The 25,868-nt window shown below is 43.7% G+C and overlaps 1 protein-coding gene across 2 annotated transcripts in view; it reads right to left on the bottom strand.

The window, feature by feature from the left end:
- Positions 1 to 25,868, bottom strand: part of ZNF385D (zinc finger protein 385D) — a 354,021-nt gene that overhangs the window by 259,724 nt on the left and 68,429 nt on the right. The window contains exon 2 of one of the 2 annotated variants that reach the window (XM_040243011.1): positions 4,751 to 4,893. In XM_040243011.1, the coding sequence (XP_040098945.1) occupies positions 4,751 to 4,893 (143 nt within the window). Of the gene's footprint in view, positions 1 to 4,750; positions 5,038 to 25,868 lie in introns of those variants that run through there. The other variant, XM_040243010.1, reaches the window with a different exon arrangement.

The raw sequence follows: 25,868 nt of genomic DNA, 5'->3' as shown, positions 1-25,868 counted from the left end.
CACACCTCTCTGCCTCCTGCCATTTGCACACCTCTCTGCCTTCCTGCCCTCTGCGCAACCGCCTCCACTTGCCCTGTGCATCTTCTGGGAGAGACAAGACTCGGTACTTGCTGAGTATCTGGCATGTGCAGGCCAAGCTCACCCACTTAATCTTCATGCCAACAAGAAGCCCCGTCTTGGGAGGGGAGCACAGAGCCAGCTTCACCGCCAGCCTTCATCGCCACATCCTCCACGCGCTGCACCTTTTTAATGACACCCTGAATGCTCACTATTGTCATGACGACTGAGTAGACTATGAAGAAAGGACGCTAGAGGAATGAGAATCAGAAAGGCAGCTCCGAAACCCTTGGAGAAAGTTGTCTGGGAACATAGTCATTTTTCAACGGGTTAGGTCCGATCGAATGATACCCCAAGGTCTTACTCAAGCACATTCCTGGCTTCCACCTCCAGCGTTTTAAAACCCAGCCCCCTCTCTGATAGCAAACCTAAGCGAGATCGAGTCACTCCTCTTTTATGGAACAGGACAATGGGTCTCCAGGGCACTTAGCCTCTTGCTCGTAATAGCTGGAACTTTCGCGTTTCGGGTTCCTCGGCGCCCTTTCCATTCTGCCGTCACGTCTTCTGTCGGCAGCCCCGCACTGCCCCTCCTTCCATGTGGTCCCCCGGCATCCTAAGGACAGGAAGCCCGAGGTTTACGTTCCCACAGAGATCTGCCCGCAAAGTTCAGCCTAAGAGTCGCTGAAGATTTGGGATACACGTCTTTGGGATACCACATTAGCGATGCTGTCTTATCATCACGTCCTGCTGCATGGTACACGATATTTATTTGTCGAATTACGGATGACAATATCGATCGCTTGAGCAAGATCAATGTTGCCTGCTAGGTGTCTCCACTATAAAATTCCTTTTTTCTTGTGGAAATATTCGGAGGCTATGTAAATACAATGTTCCCTATTGCACCTCCATCTACTTATGCTTATCATCCATTGAGGTCTCTTGCTGAATAAGCTGCAGAATGGTAATTTTTAATTTTCATTTTCCTGTGTTTACTCACTGCATTCTATTGTAAGTAGAAGCTTTACCTTCTCTCTGTTCATATCTATGTGGAATAATAGAGTCATAGTTCATTCAATGGGTTATTATCTATGGTTACCTTTTTAAAAATCCATGGGATTTGGATGAAAGTGACTGGGATTACCAGGCATCCTGTATTTCTGCAACTTCCTAACTCCATGAAAACAAGCTGAAAAACCAAGAGCCAGCAACAGCCTGCTCTGACCTTTGTTTGCCCAGCACCTCCAAATGTTTTGTAAGCATCTAAATCCTTCTATTAATTCCCTTCCTGTTTGCACGCCAAGAATAGTTTCCATTTTTCTCACCAAACCTTCACTAAGACAACCTTTCACTCCTGCCCTTGAGTGGCCATTCTGTATTACACATCATTCTCTATAAAAGCACCTGCATTTACAAATATTTCTTTATTTGTCCAGCTTCTCCTTTATAAATTATTTCATGGCAGAGGTCACAACATAAATTTTGTTATCCCTATTCCTAGCATATAATAGACGCCTGATAACTCTAACAGTTGACTGAATGGACCACGTTCATACTACGTAGGAAAGAAATATTTCTTTACTACCAATAAATAGCATTAACCTGTTTCCAGGATTGGTTCCTCTCAAGAAATGCAGGTGCAGAAAGGGATCACTGAGATAAGAGTGGCCCTACGCATTGAGACTGTTGTCTAAAGAGACGGAGGGACAGAGTAGGGGTGCGAGGAAAAGTCAAGGAAACTTCTCATGTCTGAAAGCTACTGGCTGCAACAACCCTAGGTCAAGGAAGCAGCGTCTGCTGCTACTCCTCAGAAGTTGGCTGTAAGGAGATTAAGGGATCCCAACGGCTTTGCTGAATGTCCGTTTATGTATCCACAGCTCAGCTCCCATCCTATACCCATTGTTTCTTTCTCTCCTTACTGCACTGCTTTTTCCCCAGATGTTTCATGATTCTTCCTCACTCATATCTGAACTCAAAAAGGTCAGAGGAAAGAAGGCTGTGAGGCAGCAGACGGGCAGCAGCACTGGGCCACATCTGGGTAAGAGGGGCCACTGAAGCCCCACACGTTTGTGTGTCCACAGTTGAGAACTGGGGCCCCAAAAACCATGCTCATCAGGGGCTCATCATCCCACACTCGTCTATGTAGACCCGTCACTTGATGAACAGAGGAACTCTCCCACCAAAAGCTGGGTAGATAATCTGTTAGATTCCAGAACCTTAGCACATTCTAAGACAATTAAATTTCATTTCCCTACAGACTCATGGAATGAGCTTTTGAACCAGAAATAAATCAACTTACAGCAATAAAATGGTATAGTTAATATGCCCTGAATTTGTGGATTGAGATTTTCACACCTGCTACAAAATCAAGAACTCTGGGTGTTACTCAGAGATGCTCTGTACATCTGGGAATTATAGGATATGGGGCGTAATTCTCAGCCCAGAACTACAGGATATGGGGCTTTGCAATGTTCCACTCAGTTGGAAACACAGACTGACTTAATCTTGGACTGGTTGTGACTTAGTCAGCACTAGAAGGAAATAACCAATAGGTGTAGCAACATAGGGTCTCTTGGTTTAACTGGGAAAAACACCAACACACGTCCAAATCAATCACATAAGAAAAGGAATCAAGTAAAACTTGGAAATCCATTAGTTTATGAACTTCCACATTCAAAATAAGAAGGCTACTTATGAGCATAATACCTGTCACTCAAACAGTGCTTATTATAGGCTGAGCCCCGTTCTAAATGATTTAACCCACATAATCATGACCACATGCCTAAGAAGTAGGTTAATTATTAGTCCCATTTTACAAACAAGGACACTGAGATACATAGCGATTATGTGACTTAGCCAAGGCCATGATGATGGTGAGGAGCAGTTCTAAGACTTGAACCCAGGCAGTCTAGCTCAGAAGCCAACTGGACCACCACGCAAGGCTGTCTTTGTCCACAAAAGCTCAAGTATTTTGAACATTATAAACCCAAAGGAAGAGATCATCAGGTTCACTCCCTTTGTTTTAAAGATGAGGAAACAGCAGCAAAGAGGATAAAGAGATTTGCTCTGTGTCCTATAGCTCAATATATCACTCATCTTTGTTTAATGACAAAGAACACTCACTGTCGATCAAATTATTCGTTTTGCTTTTAATGGTTCCCAAAGGGCAAATCAAAAGTTTAAAACCCAGTCTTTCGCAACCCTGCAGGAACTGTACACCGGCTTCTCCAAAGCTGTGACAGACAGGAGGCCAAGTGGTCTCGGAGGCCTGGTAAAGCACCTGATGGATCGTCTCCAGGGTCTGGGAAGCAAGACGGTGCCAAGAAGCCACTTAACAGTGGAGCAGGCAGGCCGTTTAGAGAGATGGAGCTCAGGACTTTAGTGTGGTCGTTCAACGACCAACAAATCTGATTCTGAGCCAGGTCTTCCTCTACTTTTATTGAAATACCTAGAATTAGAAACCTTTACTTTGGAAATATGATCTTTATGCTGCTCTATTTATGTTTAATCCATTTCAAAATAAGACTCCTATGGAAAACTTCATGTTCCCCAAAGTAAAGCAACCACTGTGACCCTCCAGTGTCCTTCAGTAAAGGTGAACACAAACCTGCACCGTCTCCATGGCAGGTCCAAAGTCCCTGTGATGAAGCATAATTAAAGTAAAAGAGACCCACTTCTGTCTCCTCAAGGAGAATGACCTAATTGTAGACAGACTGTTTTTTCTTTTTAATCCATCATGAAGGTAAGATGTTGCAACAAGAAGTCTGTATTATTTAGCTCACTGGGCCTTCAGAGATCTTACATCTTAATCCCCTTGGCCTTGGTTGTGTTGACAAGTTCTGTCATTGATAAACTCAGACCTGCATTATAACAACTGTTGAAAACTGAATCAGATATTAGAAAACAATGTCACTTACTGGCTTCTAACCTTTTCAACCCTTATTTCTATTTTTATCCTAAGAATATTCTCAGTGCTTGTACAAAAAAAAAGGATGATGAGGCATATGAGGAATCTGTCAACTTTTAAAGACAAGAACAAGAGTGAAAACAGAGGCAAGTAAGTATTGTACTGGTGTTGAGAAAGCTGTTGACAAAGCTCCCAAAACATGGTCATTTAAGAAAGACTCAAGTTGAAGAGCTGTGTCTGAGAAGAAAGGAAAAAAAAAGAGAGAGAATTCTTTCTACCAGAACCTTAATTGCTTTTAAATTAAGAGGGAGAATGTGCTTTATGCATAGCATGTATCTCTAGTGTGACGATCAGGGTCCTCTTCATGAAATTAGAAAAGAAGTAACAGATTTGAAAATTAAAGTAGAAGGCCCAGAGAGAAGAAACACATGTTTAAGTTTTCAGACATCGACATGAATCCGAATGCTCTCTGACACATTCATCACCTTTCAGTTAAACTGAACTTGGCATGGAAAAGAAACTAATCAAATGTCTAGTGTTGCCCAGACAGTAAAAGGGAAGCACAGATTCATGATCCACCCCATCAGATGCAACCTCTGCTCCTCTTTCCTGAAGGAGGCTGGCTCTGGAGACCTCACACAACCAGGCAGACAACTAAACTCAGCGTCCTTTCAGCCAAGCTACAGAGTAAAGCGCAGGGTAGAAGGGAGGCTGTGGCCAGCTCACCCCCCGCCCTGGATGCTTTCCAGGGCCAACCACCCTGACCCAGGCAGATGGCGCAGGACTTACCGCATTAAAATTGGGGAAGAGGTTGACTGCGGCCGCCGTGTCGAGAGGAAATGGGAGGAACGGCTTAATGTCCAGCGACGGTTGCAGAGGCGGGGCTGGCGGCCGGACCAGGGCTGGGAGGGCCGGGCTCTGGCACGTGCCACCTGCAGAGAGGAGAAGAGAGGGCATGGTCAGGGACCTGGAGCACGGGGGACACACAGCCCACAGTCACCCAGGCCTCTTCTGAGACCAAAATGCCAGCTTTCCGGGACACTGGAGAAAGCAAGACACGGAGCGAGCTGACCCCAAAGCTGCCACCCAGCAGATGTGCCGGTGAACAGAGGGAGCACCCTTGCTGCTCCTGGCCTTCTTGGATCAGGACTGTCTGCTACATAAGTAATTGTTAACATTTCAAACATCTCATAGTCCGCAGTCCATTCTTCTTTTTCTGCCTTGAGCTCTGGATTGAGTCACCAGCAAACTTGTAACTAAGATCCCTTGATTCAAAGGGAAAACCCTTTCAATGATCCCCTAACCCTCTTTGAAAACAAACTTTGGCTGAAAATATACATCCAGTCTGAGTGATTCTTTTACAGGACTGCTCTTTTCCACCACGTCCCAGACTCTGGCAGCAAGATGACATGAAGCTGGCACAGGAAAGAAACTTAACCACAAACATGGGCAGCCGTGCCTGACAGCCCTGGCGACTGGAGGATTAAAACCAGCAAATCCAGCTGCAAATCACGGGGTCCCTGAGCTTTAAAGATTCAAGATTCCCTGCCCCCTGCCTTCCCAGTCACAAGTAGGTGGAATATGGAAGGCCATCAAGGAGAAGGCAATGGAATGTGAGGGCAACACAGACACCTCCTTCGCACACCAGTGGCCAAAGGCTGTCCACAGGGGACTCACACCTTTGCCCCCTGTTCTAGGATTTCACTGTGTTCGGAAGCTGAAAGGAGCTCACCTCCCTGTTCTGTTTCTCATACGCTGGTAACGTTCCAAAACATCAATTTGTCGTTAATTAAAGGCTGTTTGAATCCTAGGAAACTGTTAGAATATGCCAGCGTTCTCCTAATCTGAGAGGCAGGCATGAGACTGTAAAAACCTGCTGGTGAGAATCCAAAGAAGCATCAGAACAAAATGCACTGGGAAGGAATTCTGGGGGACAGAGAAGAGAAGAGAGGCTCCCGCTTGCGCCACTTCCCTGCCTGCCGTCTTGCTTTCATTATTTTTTTTTCTTTACTCTCACAATCTGATTTTTTTTTTTTACTTTATTTTACTTTACAATACTGTATTGGTTTTGCCATACATTGACATGAATCTGCCACGGGTGTACATGCGTTCCCAAACAACCTGGAATGAGATCCCATCCAACTTATCTTTACAGATCTTACCAGGTCAGCTGCACACAGACCACCCTCTTGCACCCCATCAGTCACCTGAACAAAGATGAACATTTAAAAACCGATTCCCCCATGCCAGACCCAACCCTATTGGACCGGAGGATCTACTAACAAGGCGGGTGACTTAACATCCACAGCAGAAGCCATCAGCGCAGGATTCAACTCGCCATTCCACACAAACCGTCAGGTCTCCTGGCTGCAGGTATGAAATCAGCCAGAGCCGAATTAACACAACCAGTACTTTTCCCACTCTTTCTTACTACCCTCTTGAAACGTTCTTCAATGACAAGGCCAACAACATCCAGTTTGAAACAACAAGCCAATTAAAGTGAAGAATGGTAAAGAGTCAGGAAATAGAGGGCTGATGTTAAAACAGGGAGATAAAAGCAAAATACAGCACGTTACGGTCACCAGAGCACACTATAAACTGACTTTATTGTCCAGCTGGTGGTATAGAGAGGGCATCCGTAAAGCGTCGGGGATAGGCCTGTCATGAGTCTAGTACTGCTACCAATTTCTCTTTTGATGAAAAGTTAAAGAACCAAAATAAAATTTCGGTTGGTGCCTCTTTAGAAAACTCAGAAGTAAAATAAGTTTGGGTTGAAATCTGGGGTGCATTTTAACATGTCCATAAATAATAGTGAGCTTTAAACATATCATTTTAAATTTTTATTATCTGTGTCAGAATCACACTTTGCAAAAGGTATTCATTCATGTATATCCATTACCTTGTTTGACCCTAAAATCTCAGAAATCAGGTAATGGATAGCATAATATCATGGAGAGAAAAAATAAGTTGATCAACTCTTTAGCTGTTTATGCTACTTCCACAGAAACATTTCATTCTTCTAATTATAAGAATGCAATTTAGCAGGAACACATTCTGGAATTATTTCCTTTACGAGTTCCTCTTTGGTTCAGGAGAGTCAAAGAGGTTCTGGAAAAGCTCAGGCTTCTTTTTTTATCCACCACACTGAGAGGAACAAAGAATAAATATACACTGATTCTACCGTTAGGGAAAATTAATTCCTCTAGATGTATACCTCTCTTCCTCTGAGATATGGGTTTCATTTGCATTTTATTATACATACAGTTCAGGGCCCTCTCCTAAGGTTGCAACCGGGGCTTCCTATGTAGGGGATAAGAAGACATCGAGGGAGAGTCGTAACATTGGCGGGGAGCTGTTGATACTATCTGAGTTCAGCCCTTTCTACCTAATTGAAGAGAGAAAAGTGAAAGATCATTGGAAAACAGAGAACATGGCATGACCGTACATTCTTCAGCCACTTGCCAAGCAAACTCAGGCGGGGTGGACAACAGACGATGAGATTGTTGGATGGCATCACCAACTCAATGGACATGGGTTTGGGTGGACTCCGGCAGTTGGTGATGGACAGGGAGGCCTGGCGTGCTGTGGTTCATGGGGTCGCAAAGAGTCGGACACGACTGAGTGACTGAACTGACTATAATATTAATATTGAGGCCCCAAATTAAGACTGTCTGTTAAAAATTATCTATGACTGACATTTCTGCTCTTAAAATTAGGATACATTCTGAAAATATTTTGCTTGTTTCAATCTGTATATGCTCAGCAGTAAGAATACTATTGGAAAATAGTATGAAGTTAAAACCAGCAAACATAACATGTTTCCTATAAAGCAGACTAAAATGTGCTCCTTGAGAAAACAGCTATTTCATTCCTTCATTTTTTAAAAGACTTTATTTGCAGCCATGAAATTAAAAGACGCTTATTCCTTGGAAGAAAAGTTATGACCAACCTAGATAGTATATTCAAAAGCAGAGACATTACTTTGCCGACTAAGGTCCATCTAGTCAAGGCTATGGTTTTTTCTGTGGTCATATACGGATGTGAGAGTTGGACTGTGAAGAAGGCTGAGCGCCCAAGAATTGATGCTTTTGAACTGTGGTGTTGGAGAAGACTCTTGAGAGTCCCTTGGACTGCAAGGAGATCCAACCAGTCCATTCTGAAGGAGATCAACCCTGGGATTTCTTTGGAAGGAATGATGCTAAAGCTGAAGCTCCAGTACTTTGGCCACCTCATGCAAAGAGTTGACTCATTGGAAAAGACTCTGATGCTGGGAGGGATTGGGGGCAGGAGGAGAACGGAAAGACCGAGGATGAGATGGCTGGATGGCATCACGGACTCAATGGATGTGAGTCTGAGTGAACTTTGGGAGTTGGTGATGGACAGGGAGGCCTGGCGTGCTGCGATTCATGGGGTCACAAAGAGTCGGACACGACTGAGCAACTGAACTAACTGAACTGAGGGCATGAATGTATGTTTACTATTATTTTCTTTATTATAAAATTATCTTGACAATAATAAACATCTAGATATATATGACTGTGTAGACAGGACTGCAGGTAACAAAGAGTTGCTGTGTTGTTACCATTTACCACAGCGTTGCTTCTTTCGTCAGAATGTTACTTCTGGAAATACTGATGCTCTTACTTTGAGAAAAGCATTTTGAAGCCTCCATGGGTTGGGAACAGAAAACACACAAATGCACGCCCTCTGTATGGAAAACTCTATGGTGCTACTTCTAGCATCACGTATTTCATACCCTATGCAATTTTAACTTACATAGCTTTTAAAAATTAAGCCTTAACAGAATATTCAGATTTCAGAGCAGTTAATATCTCTCCATTCCAAATTTCTTTACATCCCATTATATTCAATAAACTAAAAAACATTCATTAAACAAACATCAGTTATTAGACCTATACTGAGGAAGGTATTGAATAGTGAAGGTAAATAAGGTAAATACGATGAAGCAAGTGATCTAAGCTCATAAAACTCCTCTCTGGCCCTTCTTGAGGTTTGGTTCTGCTAGCCTAGATTCATATTTGGAATTCCGAATTGAATTATAGAGCAAACATATACTATAGAGCATACTTTGGTCCATTCACAAGACAGCTAGCTCTGTATTCACAAAAGTGCAAATCTGTGAATTTAAAAAAATACTGGAATAACTTGTTTGTTTATAGGACATTTGTTAATAGAGATTATCTGAGAAAATAAGACATTATACACTTCAGCAATTTGCACTTTTGAAAACCTAATTAAAATGCCAATTTGGAAATATTCATTTTAATAATTTATATAGACAAATAGGAATTCTAAACCACTGGTTGTCAGCTGAAGCATCATATTAGAGAAAATGTAGGTAAAGTGCCTAGCAGAGAGCCTGACCAGGTGGTGCTAAGTGAGGCGGGTGTTTTTAATGAACCCAATAAATTCCAAAGGAATGTTCAGATTGGTGCAGACGCATATCTGGGCCCCCTGGAGGAAGTCAATCAAGACAACTCTAAAGGCACCTGCCTATTCTGCACTTGGTTGATTCTGGCCTCTGCAGAAGGAGAGACTTCACAGTAAGAGGTTACCTTGTAAATCAACATTTTGAAATATTCCTTGAGAGTAAAATAGTGTTCTTTCCACAATATAACACTTCTAACCTTGAACTTCTGCACTTGGTCCATTCATAGTTCATAAAATAGTCAGACGTCCTGTCTCACAGCTTAACCCACTACTTAATCACTCATTTCCCCAAATGGCAAAGCCGAAGTTAAAAATGATCAGGGGTTGCTGCTGCTGAATATTCATGGCTGTGTATGCTGTAGAACTGTGAATCACTGAAAACAATATAATACATAATGTTCATTGTTAAAATACATTATTATCACACACGCACATATATATATAATATCTGTATTTATAAAAAGCAGAAGAAGTCACTGATTTCTTCATGGGAGAAATAGTTTATAGCATATCTTTTTCTTTCAGTATAAATTTAATTATATATATATATATATATACAGACACATATATATATGTATATATAAGCTTGTGTGCTGTGCTAAGTTGCTTCGTCATGTCCAATTCTTTGTGACCCCATGGACTATAGCCCGCCAGGCTCCTCTGTCCATGGGATTCTCCAGGCAAGAACACTGGAGTGGGTTCCCACGCCCTCCTCCAGGGGATCTTCCCAACCCGGGGACTGAACCTGCATCTCTTGCCTTGCAGGTAGAGTCTTTGCCCACAGAGCTACCTGGGAAGCCCATATATATGCTTACCTATACTGAAATATACACATATGTTTCAATAGCGTCAACAGTGAGCCAGAGTTAAACTGCTGAACTGCTCCGAATATTTAATCTAGTAGGAAAACCCTGCGAACATTTTATACATCGAGTCGTAAGTAGTTACTCGCAATAATCTGAGAGGCGTGGAGCACTCCTGACATCCAATCCCAACGACTTCAGTTTGAATTCGCCATGTGTGCTGAGGGAGGGAAGGGCAAGACAGGGTTTCTGGGGCCTACGTGATCGAGGACGCAGGGAATTATACCTGATACTATGAACAGGAAGTAGAAAAGAAAGGATGGATTTGGGGCATAAAAGCCAAACTTGACACAAACAATGGCCGTCAAATGCTGTTGCTGGTGAAACAGACCAGCCAGGGTGAAAGGGAGTGAGTGCTGAGAAAAAAGCTAAATTTTACAAATCTGTTAAGCAGTTGGTATGTGCTGGCCCTGCTATGAGCCTCTCTGGCGGCTCAGATGGTAAAGAATTCGCCTGCAATGCGGGAGACCTGAAGATTCCCTGAAGAAGGGAACAGCTACCCACTCTAGTATATACCCTTAATTCCTTTAAAATGCACAATAATTCCGCCAGGAATCTATTATAATGCCAAATTTACAAACTCAAAAGTCAAAGCTATCACCTAAAATACATTGCATCTAAAAATCACACGGGTAATAAACAGCATTCATCGTTACGCTGAGTAATCTTAACAAGTTCCAATGCACTGATACAAACAGGCTTTAAATTAAAACAACAAACACAAAATAACAACAAAAAAGAACACTGTGAAGTCAGTTTTTTCATACAAGGCAAGCCAGCCGCCTTGCAGCCAGAATGGAATGCACTAAATCAGAAGTCTTGTGAGAAAATTTTATTACTGCTCAAAAAAAAAGCGGGGGGGGGGTAGACTCATTCCTCGTATAGATGATAAGGAACGTTCAGTATTTATTACCAATATTTGTCTACATGGGAAAATGCTGATCCTGCCCTATCTTTGAGAAAGTCTCCAGAAACCCATGGGCTTCATATCAAATGTTTCAAAAGCCCTCCGGTTTGCATTCGTTAACATCTACTTGCCAAATCAGAAAAACAAGTACGGGTTTGTCACGTTTCCTTGTGTGGCTGCCTCTCAAATACTCAAGGCTGCTGGCTGGGGATTGCAATGGGCAGTCTGTTGTTGAGGTTATCTTTTCTCCTTCGAGAAAAGCTGTATGCTTTCCATCTTCCCTTCAACGTCAGTGATCCAAACTCCCATTCACTTCCCATCTTGTTTAAACGTTGTTCCCAACGGAATGAAACAATTAAAAATGGATTTGGAGTGACTCGGTCACAGTTTTTCTTTCACGGCTTTCATTTTCCCTCTGTCCTGAATTGTTGGTTCGCCTACTGATTGATCCAGCACCTTCTACCTGAGGATGAAGCTCCTCGTGGGTGTAAAGCGCATTGCCCTTGGCAGGTCGGTTTGGATATTAAAGCAGGATCTGGCCCACAGAGGCAGAGGGCAGCACTGAGCTGTTCCTGCTGTGGGCCACTGCCCCAGCCCTTCTTCCGGTGACCACAGAGGGGAAGGAGGTAAGAAGCGGAGTGAGTTAAGGCAACTCTAACACTAACCTGGAAACCGTGATGCAGAAACATTTGCCCAGGTTAACTGACTCACACTTTACCCATAAAAGAAAGCCCATGCGAGGGATCTGTTTTCCCTTGTTTAAATTCTTTATTTATTCATTTTAAGTCATGGAGTTTAAATATTCCAGGACATCCAGTGGAATAGAACTCAGCCGTAAAAAGGATGGAATAATCCTTTTCATTTGCACGTACATGGATGGACCTGGAGATTATCATACTAAGCAAAGAAAGTCAGGGAAAGAAAAGGATATGACATCACTTATATGCGGAGTCTCAAATATGACACCGATAAACCTATGTGCAAAAAGAAACAGCTCACAGACACAGAGAATAGTCTCGTGGTCCACAAGGGAAGAATAGTGAGAGGCAAGGAGCGGGAGTCTGGGACCCAAACCAACAGAGAATGGGCAAGCTCTCATACAGCACAGGGAGTCGTGTTCATTGTAAGTCATAATGGAAAAGAATACGATTAAATAAATGCCCCAGTAAATTGTGTCAAAGCTCATTCTGGAAGAAAGCTAAGAAAAAAGGACTAAATAATGTTTTCTCGGTCATCATCACTGAATACTGGCACCAAAAGAAAAATACTGCTCTCCTCTAGTTGCCACGTCTTCACCAGAAGCAAAGCAGACTCTCTCACTTCCTTGCCCCATTCTCATGACAGTTCCCAGTGCCTGCAAAACACTACGATGATTCTAAGAGTACCAGAGTAAGGATTCTTAGACATTTAACCTTACATGTGCCTCTGCACTTCAGCCCCTCTGTTAGACAGCACATGAGTCAAGACAAGGAACTTCTCTCAGGCGATCAGACATTTTTGCCTGGAAACTTCCTCTCAAGTCTGCAACAGTGAATGTAAAAATGTAAAATTTTTCCTCAAGAAGAACTCACAAGATTTAATTTCACAAAATCATTTGTAACTAATCAAAAAGGTGATCTAATGCTGAGATGTCCTGTATGGTAATCTTTTGCTGTGTGTGGTTAAGTGCGAACTAAATAAAATTAAATGTTCACTTTCTCAATCACATTTCAAGTGCTTGACAGCCACACGTGACTGAGGCTACCTCAATGAATAGAATATTGCAATTAAAAACAGGATGGACTTGGGAGAGATGTGGGAGGGGTGCAGGGTGAAGGGGGAAAATGCATGCCTGTGGCCGATTCACATCGACATAGAGCAAAGACCAACACGATATTGCAAAGTGACTATCCTCCAATTAAAATAGACTAATTAAAAGAAGAAAACCATTTCCATCACTGCAGAGGGTTCCATCAGACTTTGTAGCTTCAATCCAAAACCAACGGTCCCCAGTAAGGAATCATTTACAGACACGGTGCCTGATACAGTCTGTTCCAGAAAGCACTGCTGATAGGAGAGAACTCTTTGCTTTCCCCTGGGTCTGTCTCCTTTGGGGGACGGCCAGGAGAGCTTTCCCAGAGGCAGACTTGGCCACTGTTAGAAGGCAGACCCTGCTAGGATTGGGTCAGCAAGAATTAGTCCTCCATTCCTGGAGAAGACAATGGCTAGTCTAGGACTGTTTTGTGATCAATGATGATTATCCTCAAAGGAGAACTTAATGTAAAAAAATTTAATGCTGAAACCAGTATTAATGAGTTAAGGAGTGCCTTGGATAAAAATGACAACACTTCTGCAAACCAAAGATGCAAAAAGGGCCAGTCCTGGGGCAAATGGTATTTTTTTAAAATTCTGTCCATTCTTGAGAGTGCTATCAGGAAGCTGTATTTCACCAAAGTGGGTCACAATCTAGTCTCACTAATAGCCAAATGTTCAAAGCTAGCTAATGTAGGCAGTTAAACTTCCCTAGATACCTCTGAACCACCCTGAGGAGTAATTCTATTCATAATGACCAGGCTTTAGTCATCTGACCCTTTAAAGAGAAAAAAAGATGCCGTCATCTTGTGACATGGTCTTGTTTTGTATAATCTGGGCCTTGCAGCTGGGCCTTGGCCCATGGGAACGTCTCTAAGCCAGCACAGCTGGGCATACAGCTCACTGTTCCCCACACAGTGGGGAAATATTCTCCTGCCCCCACGCTCCTTCCATTTGGCATTACTGTGATACATTCTTTGCTTTCTCTCCAAGCATTTGCCAATCTGCGTAGGCAATCAGTGCAAACCAAGGTATTCATGAGACGTTTCCTGAGCTTACATTGTTTAAGGCGGGTTTCCCAATACCAAAAAGGTAAGTTAGGTAAGCATCGTGCAAATTAGAGAACACCTTTGTTCATCTCCCTAAAGTGTCTTCAAGATATAGATGGTGACGGAGAGCAAGTCTAAGAGGAGAAGACAAGCCGGGAGTTTCAGCATCCTGAGGCTGAGGTGTGAGTGGAAGTGGGTCCCAGCACTGAGAAGACAGCTATGCTCAGACTTCTGCTGAGGGAACATTGGAGAGTCCTCATACAGGAACTGAAACTATGGACGTGACCAAGACCTCCTTGGGAACATGTAGAACAGAGAGACCAGCCTCCTGCACCTGGAGGCTCATCAGCCCAAGGAAGGAGACCGGGCAGGACGGGAATAAAAGATGCGGACAGGGAGAATGACCCCCAGAGGCAAGAGGGAGAGCATGTTTACAAAAGGAAATAGTAAGTGGCCAGCACTGTCGAAGGCTGCCCGTGGAAGGACCAGTTAAGATGTCAACTTTGGTGAGACGTCATGTCATCAAGATCTTTCGTGATCTTTATCAGTTTTATGTTCTTGTTGTTGTTGTTCAGCCACTAAGTCATGTCTGACCTTTGAGACCCCAGGGACTGCAGCACACCAGGCCTCCCTGTCCATCACCATCTCCCGGAGTTTACTCAGACTCGTGTCCATTGAGTTGCTGATGCCAACCAACCGACTCATCCTCTATTGCCCCCCTTCTCATCCCGCATTTAATCTTTCCCAGCATCAGGGTCTTTTCCAATAAGTCAGCTTTTCCCATCAGGTTGCCAAAGTACTGAAGTTTCAGCTTTAAAATCAGTCCTTCCAATGAATATTCAGGACTGATTTCCTTCAGGATGGACTGGTTTGATTTCCTTTCTGTTCAAGGGACTCTCAAGAGTCTTCTCCAGAACCACAGTTTGAAAGCATCAGTTCTTCAGGGCTCAGCCTTCTTTAAGGTCCAACCATCACATCCGTATATGATTACTGGAAAAACCATAGCTTTGACAATATGGACCTTTGTGTTAGTGAGTAACCTCAGTTCAATTCAGTTCAGTCGCTCAGTCATGTCTGACTCTTTGTGACCCCATGAATCGCAGCACGCCAGGCCTCCCTGTCCATCACCACCTCCCGGAGTTCACTCAGATTCACATCCATTGAGTCCGTGATGCCATCCAGCCATCTCATCCTCTGTCGTCCCCTTCTCCTCCTGCCCCCAATCCTTCCCAGCATCAGAGTCTTTTCCAGTGAGTCAACTCTTTGCATGAGGTGACCAAAGGACTGGAGTTTCAGCTTTAGCATCATTCCTTCCAAAGAAATCCCAGGGCTGATCTCCTTCAGAATGGACTGGTTGGCTCTCCTTGCAGTCCAAGGGACTCTCAAGAGTCTTCTCCAACACCACAGTTCAAAAGCATCAATTCTTCAGCGCTCAGCCTTCTTCACAGTCCAACTCTCACATCCATACATGACCACAGGAAAAACCATAGCCTTGACTAGACGGACCTTAGTCAGCAAAGTAATGTCTCTGCTTTTGAATATACTATCTATGTTGGTCATAACTTTTCTTCCAAGGAGTAAACATCTTTTAATTTCATGGCTGCAGTCACCATCTGCAGCGATTTTGAAGCCAAAAAAAATAAAGTCTGACACTGTTTCTACTGTTTCCCCATCTATTTCCCATGAAGTGATGGGACCAGATGCCATGATCTTCATTTTCTGAATGTTGAGCTTTAAGCCAACTTTTTTACTCTCCACTTTCACTTTCATCAAGAGGCTTTTTAGTTCCTCTTCACTTTCTGCCATAAGGGTGGTGTCATCTGCATATCTGAGGTTATTGATATTTCTCCCGGCAATCTTGATTCCAGCTTGTGCTTCTTCCAGTCCAGCGTTTCTCATTTTCTCACAAAGCATTTGTTCCATGATTGCCTGGATACCAACATCTGAGGATACACAGGTCCCTTACATAAAATAGCATAGGATTTGCATATAACTTACACACATCCTTCTATACATTTTAAATCATCTCTGCTGCTGCTGCTGCTGCTACGTCAAGATCACTTATAATACTTAATACAATGTAAATATTATGTAAATAGTTGCCTGAGCCGGCCCAGCAAATTCAAATTTTGCTTTTTGGAACTTTCTAGAGTTTTTAAAAATATTTCCCACTTGCAGTTGGTTGGATCTGCTGATACAGAATTTCTGAATAGAGAGAGCTGAATGTGTATCAAAATTAAAGCTTCCTACCTTTGAAAGACAGCATAAAACATAAAGAGAAGGCAACATGCTGCTATATTTAAAATATATAACCAAAAGGACCTATTGCATAGCACAGGGAACTCTGCTCAGTATTCTGTAATAACCTAAATAGGGAAATAATTTGAAAAAGAATAGATACATACATAAGTACAAATGAATCACTTTGCTGTATACCTGAAACTATCATAACATTGTTAACCAACTATACGCAAATATAAAACAAAAAGTGAAAAAAAGGGGGGGAGCCAACTGTTGCTAAGGAAAATAAATATGCAACACACATATTTAACAAAAATTGCATTTGGAATATATTAAAAATTCTTATAGTTCACTAATGAAATATTAACTCAAAGATATTCAAAAATTTTGAACAGACATTTCACAATAGAAGAAATACAAACAGCAAATATGCAAATAAAAATCTCCTTAGCATCCCTGGGGAAACGCAAAATAAAACTATTAGATATTACTATCACCTACTAGGAGGACTAAAATTAAAAGGAAAAACAATACCAAGTGTTGGCAAGGATGTAGGTCAACTGGAAATTCCATACTTGTTGGTTGAAATGTAAACTAAGGTAGCACTTTGTAAATATTTGGCAATTTCTTACAAAGTTATACTCAGTCACTATATGAATAGTGTAATCAATCCCCTGCAATCTCCTAGGCATTCACACAATAAAAATAAAAATGTATATGTGCCAAAAAACAAAAAAAGTGAAGTCTGACCCTTTTGAGAAGGGTCAGGGATGGGGAGGAATTCAGAATGGAGTCTAGTGGGGAAAAATATTTTGAACAACTTGGCTGGGAAGGAAAAGTAAAGTAGGGCCTTACTGATATGGGTAAATATTTTTGCAAGGTATGGAAAGGAACTGATTCAATCTAGAGTAGTTAATATAACTCATTTTTTGAAAGGCAAGTTTCAACTAGCAATTAAGCCTAGACAATGTGAAGACATGGCAGTGTATTAAGCACTGTAATGTGTATTTATTTCAGTCACATCCCACTCCACATATACTCTAAACCCACATCAACGTATGGCAAACAACCATACTGGTAGACGCTCACAGCTGTCTGTGTACAGAGCATCACAGCCGTCCTGTAGAGGGAGCGTCACAGCCGTCCACGTGGAGAGCGTCCCAGCCATCCGTGTGGAGGGAGCGTCCCAGTCGTCCGCGTGGAGAGCGTCCCAGCCGTCCACGTGGACAGCCTCCCAGCCGTCACAGCTGTCCGTGTAGAGGGGGCACGCGCTTGGTACCCTCCGCTGCCCCGTGCCTCCATCTGCACTTGCATCGCCATGCTTCCGGGTCTGCCCCCTCCGTGAGGATGCCGGGTCTCGAGGAGAATATCTGGTGTAATCCTTCTAGATTCCTGGGCACGGGGAGGTAGGTTCCTGGCACCTACTTGTCTGTCTCTTTCCGGGAATGAATGCATGGCTGCACAGATGGAGGAGCGGTCGGGTGACGGAGGGAAACTGAACCACAGCCTGCTAGATACTGCTCGCTTCCTTCTGCTGTGCCCAAACTCACAATCTTCCCCACTTCAAACCCCAGGAACTTTCTTGAACACAAGGGGACGAACAGAGAGTTTATTGAAGTGTCCTCACCATTTAAAGGTGAGGAACAGTGTATCACAGACATTTAAGCCAATAAAGCTTCCATGGTTGATTTTTTTTTTCTTTAATAAATAAGTAGCTCAGCATTCAGAAAACTAAAATCATGGCATCAGGTCCCATCACTTCATGACAAATAGATGGGAAAACAATGGAAACAGTGTCAGACTTTATTTTTCTGGGCTCCAAAATCACTGCAGATGGTGATTGCAGCCATGAAATTAAAAGATACTTGCTCCTTGGAAGGCCCACTCCAGTGTTCTTGCCTGGAGAATCCCAGGGACGGGGGAGCCTGGTGGGCTGCCGTCTATGGGGTCACACAGAGTCGGACACGACTGAAGCAACTTAGCAGCAGCAGCAGCAGCTCCTTGGAAGGAAAGTTATGACCAATTGAGACAGCATATTAAAAAGCAGAGACATTACTTTGCCAACAAAGGTCCATCTAGTCAAGGCTATGGTTTTTCCAGTGGTCATGTGTGGATGTGATTGTTGGACTATAAAGAAAGTTGAGCTCAGCAGAATTGATGCTTTTGAACTGTGGTGTTGGAGAAGCCTCTTGAGAGTCCCTTGGACTGCAAGGAGATCCAACCAGTCCATCCTAAAGGAGATCAGTCCTGGGTGTTCATTGGAAGGACTGATGCTAAAGCTGAAACTCTAATACTTTGGCCACCTGATGCAAAGAGCTGACTCATCTGAAAAGACCCTGATGCTGGGAAAAACTGAGGGCAGGAGGAGAAGGGGATGACAGAGGATGAGATGGTGGGATGGCATCACCGACTCAATGGACATGGGTTTGGATAAACTCCAGGAGTTGGTGATGGACAGGAGGCCTGGCATGCTGCAGTCCTTGGAGTTGTAAAGAATCGGACATGACTGAGCGACTGAACTGAACGGAGTCAATTATAATTCTAATCTTCTTAGACTATAATTTTATTAACATTGTTTTCTCAGCACTACATAACTTTCTTAAACCTGTTTCATTTTTAGGTGTGAATTTATTCTCTCTTATAACAGTTCCCCTTTCCTCCGCAGGTATAAAGGCAGGAACATTCCGAATGCTGGATACTCCATGGAGAATATCTCCTTTGTGCTCTCACAGGCTTAAGGAAAGGAATTCCCTGGTAGTTCAGCTGGTAAAAGAGTCCACCTGTAAAGCAGGAGACCCTGGTTCAATTCCTGGGTCAGGAAGATCTGCTGGAGAAGGGATTGGCTCCCCACTCCAGTATTCTGGGGCTTCCCTGGTGGCTCAGCTGGTAAAGAATCTGCCTGCAATGCGGGAGACCTGGGTTTGATCTCTGGGTTGGGAAGATCCCCTGGAGGAGGGCATTCTTGCCTGGAGAATCCCATGGACAGAGGAGCCTGGTGGGCTGCAGTCGATGGCGTCCCAGAGATTTGGTCATGACTGAGTGACTAAGCACAGCAAAGCACTGGCTTAAGGAAATGGAGCCATGATGAAGTTAGGATAGTTGTTCAAGGTCGTACAATAAATTCTAGAAAATCAAGCCTGCATCTCCAGCATTGGCCGGCAGATTCTTACCCAGATATCAAAATGCTATCAAACCAATGTTCTACTTCCAAAGTCTAAGCTCTTACATTTACATTTTATTCAGGGATTCCTTTTTTTTTTTTTTTTTTTTTGATGACCTGTAGTAGAGAAAAAAAAAAGTAATAGAGAAAACACAATTTCATAAATAAAATCTGGTTTTAGTCAAACTAGGCCAAAACCAATTACATCAATCATGTTAAGATTCATTCATTTGTAAGACACTAGATTATTTAAGGAGAAGGCGATGGCACCCCACTCCAGTACTCTTGCCTGGAAAATCCCATGGACAGAGGAGCCTGGTGGGCTGTGGTCCATGGGGTCGCCAAGAGTCGGACATGACTGAGCGACTTCACTTTCACTTTTCACTTTCATGCATTGGAGAAGGAAGTGGCAACCCACTCCAGTGTTCTTGCCTGGAGAATCCCAGGGACGGGCTGCCATCTCTGGGGTCGCCCAGAGTCGGACACGACTGAAGCGACTTAGCAGTAGCAGATTATTTAAGCAACAATTATTGTGTCTTGTCTTTTCTGGGGCTTATAATCCAGTATAGGACATATTATGCATATGTTGAGTCTGTGTGCGACCCCACGGACAGCAGTCTTCCAGGCTTCTCTGTCCGTGGGACTCTCTAGGCAAGAAGACTGGAGTAGGATGCCGTTTCCTCCTCCAGGGGACCCTCCCAACGCAGGGTCTACCTGCATCTCCTGCTTTGGCAGATGCCATAATGTTATAAATAGAATGCTCGTGTCCCCAACCCGCAAAATAAATATGCTGAAACTTACACCCCTCCGTGGGAGATGAGGCCGTGAGAGCAGTGTCCTCAAGAACAGACCCTGTACCCTGCCATGGAGACCCCAGAAAGACCCCCGTCCTTTCCAGTACGGCAGGGGGCCATCTGTGACCCAGGAAGCAGGCTCTCACCAGATACCAAGTCTGCCAGGGCCTTGACCACGGACGTCCCAGCCTCCAGAACTGTGAAAAGCCAAAGTCTATTTATCATAAGCAACCATGGTGTTCTGTTACAGCAGCCCAAATAAACTAGAACATATTCATAGTCATATTCATGTTCATCCAAAGGCAGCAGGTTTTTACTCTGTTGGAATGAACCTGTTATTTGTGCCTGCATGCTAAGCCCCTTCAGTCATGGGCAACTCTTTGTGACCTCTTCTGTCCATGGGATTCTCCAGGCAAGAACACTGGAGAGGGTTTCCGTTTTCTCCTCCGGGGATCTTCCCAACCCAGGGATCAAACCCCTGTCTCTTACGTCTCCTGCGTTAGCAGGCAGATTCTTTACCACTAGCGCCACCTGGGAAGCTCTCCCTTTCATTCTATCTACATATTCCAGAAGGGCAACAGAGAAACTAAATGTATATCCATCATAATTAACTCTATTGTATTTAATGGTAATATTGGGCAACCATTCTCTTCTGCAAGGGATCTTCCCAACCCAGGGATCAAACCCTGGTCTCCTGCATTGCAGGCGATTCTCTACCACTACCAGGGGAGCCTCAATATATCCTAGAGCATTCACTTATTGTGAATATTTTCAGTCACTGTTTCACTGTGATTTTTTCCATATTTCAATTAAATTTTCTTTCACAACAGCCATGGCACAAAATCCCAAGAAATGCCTCTGGAGTTAGCCCTTAGTGACACTGAGAAATAACCATGTACGAAGACTATGCCATCATTGCTATCCCCAAATTAAATGAAATGTATCAAGAACAAGGAAGATCCCATTTTTGCTATCTTAAGAGGCCTATGCTTAGTACATCCCATTTGTACCATCCATTAACTCCCGAGATTTAGGAACGGTGAGTTCTGGTTTCCATCAGTTTGGTGAACATTCTTACAAACTCGGTAATAGCAAAAAGAAATTCTGACTTCAATTTCCTCAAGAACACTCCCTGTGGAGCTGACATGGGCTCTGTTTAGTCTCGGCCTGATGTGATTGTTTCTTCTGGCAGGTTTTGCGTAAAACAAACCTAACTTTATATTTTCTTTTAATTCTCAAATATTTGGTCCCTGGAAAAGATGTAAAATCAGTTACTAATAGAACTGTAGTAATTGTGGTATTCTGGAAATGACTGGCTTTAAAATGGAAGACAAATAAAACTTGCTTGTATAAGTGATTGCAAGCAAGAAGATACACATAACCATACTTTATTTTTATAAGAAGGTCTGTCATTTTGAGCACTTATTATAGCCTGTGTTCCGTGCTAAATGGCTTTACATAGATTATTTATGTAAACAATGAAGATATCTTTGTTCTCATTTTACAGGTGAAGCAATGGAGGCTTAGTGAGGTCATTTTTCCAAAGATAAACTGCCTTCTTAAGGAACAGAGCTAGGAAGAATTAGAAGCCAGAAAGGTCTGACTCCAAAGCCCATGTTCTTTGAGTATATTACATCCTTGACCCATTCAAATACCTACCACATTATGAGTCCCACTAATTTGAAAGAGTAATTGATGAAAGTGAAAATTGCCTCTGAGGAAAGGACTTAAGTTTCCACATTCAAATAGCTGGGGGTTAGCAGATACAGGATTTACAAATGCAGGGGGGGAAAAAGAAAGCAGAAATTGCTTACAGCCTCGGGGAGGAGAAAGTCAGACACCAAGGTTACAGTGCCATCCCCAAAAGGTAACACATGATGAAAAAGGGTATAAGTATTGTGATAAAATAAGGGACATTATAAAATATTGCAGTTAATACAGAGATTAAAGTGAAACTAAAACGAAGGAGAAGCAAACGATCAGTGGAAGCTCTAGGAGCCCCTTTAGGAGATGACGGGTGTTAAAACTGCAACCCGAGCCAACAAGCACATGAAAAGATGCTGAACATCACCAATTATTAGAGAAATGCGAGTCAAAACCACAATGAGATACCACCTCACACGGGCCAGAATGGCCACCATCAAAAAATTTATGAACCATAAGTGCTGGAAAAGCTGTGGAGAAAAGGGAAGCCTCTTACACTGCTGGTGGGAATGTAAACAGGTGCAGCTACTATGAAGAATAGTATAGAGGTTCTTCAAAAACCTAAAATAGAGCTATCATATGAGCCAGCAATCCCACTCCAGGGCATATACTCAGAGAAAACCGTCATTCAGAACCATGCCAGCTCCCCAGTGCTTATCGCAGCATTAGTTACAGTAGCTAGGACCTAGAAGCAATCTAAATGCCCATCGAAAGATGCGAGAATAAATCAGATGTGGTATATACACACAGTAGAATGTCACTCAACCACACGAAGTACTGAAATGGTGCCATTTGCAGAGATGTGGGTAGACCTAAAGACTATCACAGAGAGTGAGGTAAGTCAGAAAGGGAAAAATAAATGCTGTATATGAACGCATACATATGGAATCTAGAAACAAGGCAGAGATGAACTTCTTGCAAAGCATAAACAGACACAGGTATAGAGAACATACTTATGGGTATCAAGGTGGGAAGAGAAGACGGATGAACTGGGAGATTGGGATTGACAGAGGTATACTGCTCTGCCTAAAAGGAAGCTTCTCTGGTGGCTCAGCAGGTAAAGAATCCCCCTGCCAATGCACGAGACGCAGGAGACACGGGTTCAGTCCCTGGGTCCAGAAGATCGCCTAGAGGAGGGAATGGCAGCCTGCTCAAGCATTCTTGCCTGGAGAATTCCATGGACAGAGGAGCCTGGTGGGCTACCGTCCACGGGGTCACAGAGTCGAAAATGACTGAGAAACACCACCAAATGCCCAACACAGGTGACTAATGAGAGCCTACTGTGTAACACCAGGACCTCCACTCCGTGCTCTGCTGTGACCTAAACGGGAAGGAAATCCAGGCGCTCAGTGGTGTCTGACTCTTCACGGCCCCACAGACCGTAGCCCACCAGGCTCCTCTGTCTATGGGACTATCCTGGCAAGAGCACTGGAGTGGCTTGCCAGTTCCTCCTCCAGGAGCTCTCCCCATCCCAGGGATCAAACTCGTGTCTCCTGAGTCTCCTGCATTGACAGGCAGATTCTTTACCGTTGAGCCTCCATGGAAGCCAAAAGGGGAGGGATGTGTGTGTGTGTATAATTGAATCGGGTTTCCCAGGTGGCTCCGACCGTAAAGAATCCGCCTGCAGTGCAGCAGACTGGGGTTCCATCTCAAGGTTGGGAAGAGCCCCTGGAGAAGGGCGTGGCAACCCGCTCCAGGAGTCTTCTCTGGAGAATCCCATGGACGGAGGAGCCTGTGCTTGGTTTTTCAGTTGTGTCTGACTCTCTGTGACCCCATGGAACCTGCCAGGCTCCTCCATCCATGAGATTTTCCAGGCAAGAATACTGGAGTGGGTTGCCATTCCCTTCTCCAGGGGATCTTCCCAATCCAAGGATCGAACCCAGATCTCCTGCATTGCACGTGCATTCTCTACCGTCTGAGTCACCAGGGAGGCCCATGGAGGAGCCGGGCAGGGTGCAGTCTATTAGGTCACAACGAGTCAGACATGACTGAGCGACTAACACCCACACACACATATATAACTGAATCACTTTGCTGTAAGGCAGAAACTAGCACAACTCTGTAAAGCAACTATACCCCAATTTAAAAACAAACTTTTCAGACAGCCTTTTGGAGGGGCCCTGTGCCCGAGAATGCCAGGCACTGGCCAGGGGTCAAGGTCAGCGGCGACGGTGCAGAAGCGAACACAGCGTTTTGGTTGCCGTGACCCGTTTCCTACTTCCCTGTGTAGCGCTGCCTATGACATGAATTGCTGACTTGCCATGAGGCACACACACATCTTGACTTGTGCTACTAATTCTCATCCATTCTACTCCACTTACAGTGAGCCAGAAGTCACTGACTGATGCACGATATTATAGAAATTGTCTCCAGTTTTTCTTTGACTGCAAATTTAATGGAAGCTCATTCTCTCATTGTCCCTTAGAATTGGGGTATTCAGAATAGCACAGGCCTAAACAAATTTCTAAGAGGAAAATTTAATTTAGAAATAAAATATTCCAGTAATTAAATTATACATTGCTGGTATGTAGTGGACCACACAGATGGAATTATTCAAACAATTCTAATTTCAAATAATAATAACTACTAAAATAATAATAGTGATGATAACCACTATCAATTTTTGAGTACTTCATATATATGTATATATGATTTTAACCTTATATGTATATGTGATGTATACACTGAACATGCACATAAATATATGATTTTAATTTTGACAACAGTTCTATTAGTTCTTAGCAATTTAGCTTTTTAACACTGGACACTGAAGCTGTATAAGGTTACGTCCTTTAGAGCAGCAAGGTAGGAGCAAGGTAGGGGAGTAACACAGGTTGCCTGATTTCAATACTCCAGCTTTTTGTAAAGATCACTTTCTATCCATTGTCCCTTTAAACCAAAGATAGAAGTCCATGATATTGCTTTCCTTTCTAGCACTCAGGGCATATGTTACCCAGCAACCATATTTCTAGTGGGTCTCAAAGTCCTTCTACAACACAGCTACCACTGGAATCTATGGCAGTCTGCCAGAGCTTGTATCCCCAACAGATGCACTCGAAATGAGCCACACGTGGTACCATGAGAGCGTCCTGGACTCTGCTCTTGTGCTCACCGATGAGGTGAGAAGACACATGAGGACCCTGGAAGGTGGAGGGTGAAACAGTCCTCCTGCTTTCCTTATGCCGAGCATCAGGGGAAGCGCTCTGCCCGCTTCTGGGTAGAAGCTGGTATGAGGGCTTTTCTCCCCATGGGTGCCCAGATGAGCAGGAAATCTGGAGAGCTGCACTCACCCCTCAGTGAGTGGGAGACATCCACTCTTTACCTTTCTGAATCAGTAAGTACTGACACAGCTAACACACTGTGCAAGATCCCCACGTGACCTGTCTGTGATGAGCCAGGCATGCCCCGCCGTCCTGAGATCATGAGGTCTCCTCACCGCCATCCTTCCCCACACATCCGTCACCCAGACGAGAAGCTGAGGCCCAAACATACCCATGGAAACCTCAGAAGTCAGGTGGCAAACGACTGACCCTCAAAAGATACCTGGTTAAGGGGCTCTGATCATAGACACGAGGGATTTGAGCTAGCCTTGCAAATTCATGGGCTGGTTTGCCCTAAACTATAAAGATTATTTTGTGCTTTTGAAAGGACATTAATCCCACAGGAGGAACAAAATAGAATGAGTCAAATTGCTTTGAGCAGGAAAGCCTGCTGAGAGAGGCAAGTCTGTGAGGAGCAGCTTTTCTGAAACTGGCCCTGTATTTTCCTGAACAATCCTGATCTGACTTTTCAAAAGTCATTACGGCTTCCAAGAACTCACTGCCTGTCTCTGTGCCATCAATGTCACTCTGACCTTGCCTTGTCTATTCGTACAGCATATCAGCACCCTCACAGACCTAAGCCGAGGGAAGTGCGTTCAGCACCCTCACAGACCTAAGCCGAGGGAA

This window comes from Oryx dammah, unplaced genomic scaffold, assembly GCF_014754425.2.
Source record: "Oryx dammah isolate SB20612 unplaced genomic scaffold, SCBI_Odam_1.1 HiC_scaffold_7, whole genome shotgun sequence".
Taxonomy (NCBI): domain Eukaryota; kingdom Metazoa; phylum Chordata; class Mammalia; order Artiodactyla; family Bovidae; genus Oryx; species Oryx dammah.
Note: the sequence above shows the minus strand (reverse complement) of the source record. Positions and strands in the feature narration are given on the sequence as shown.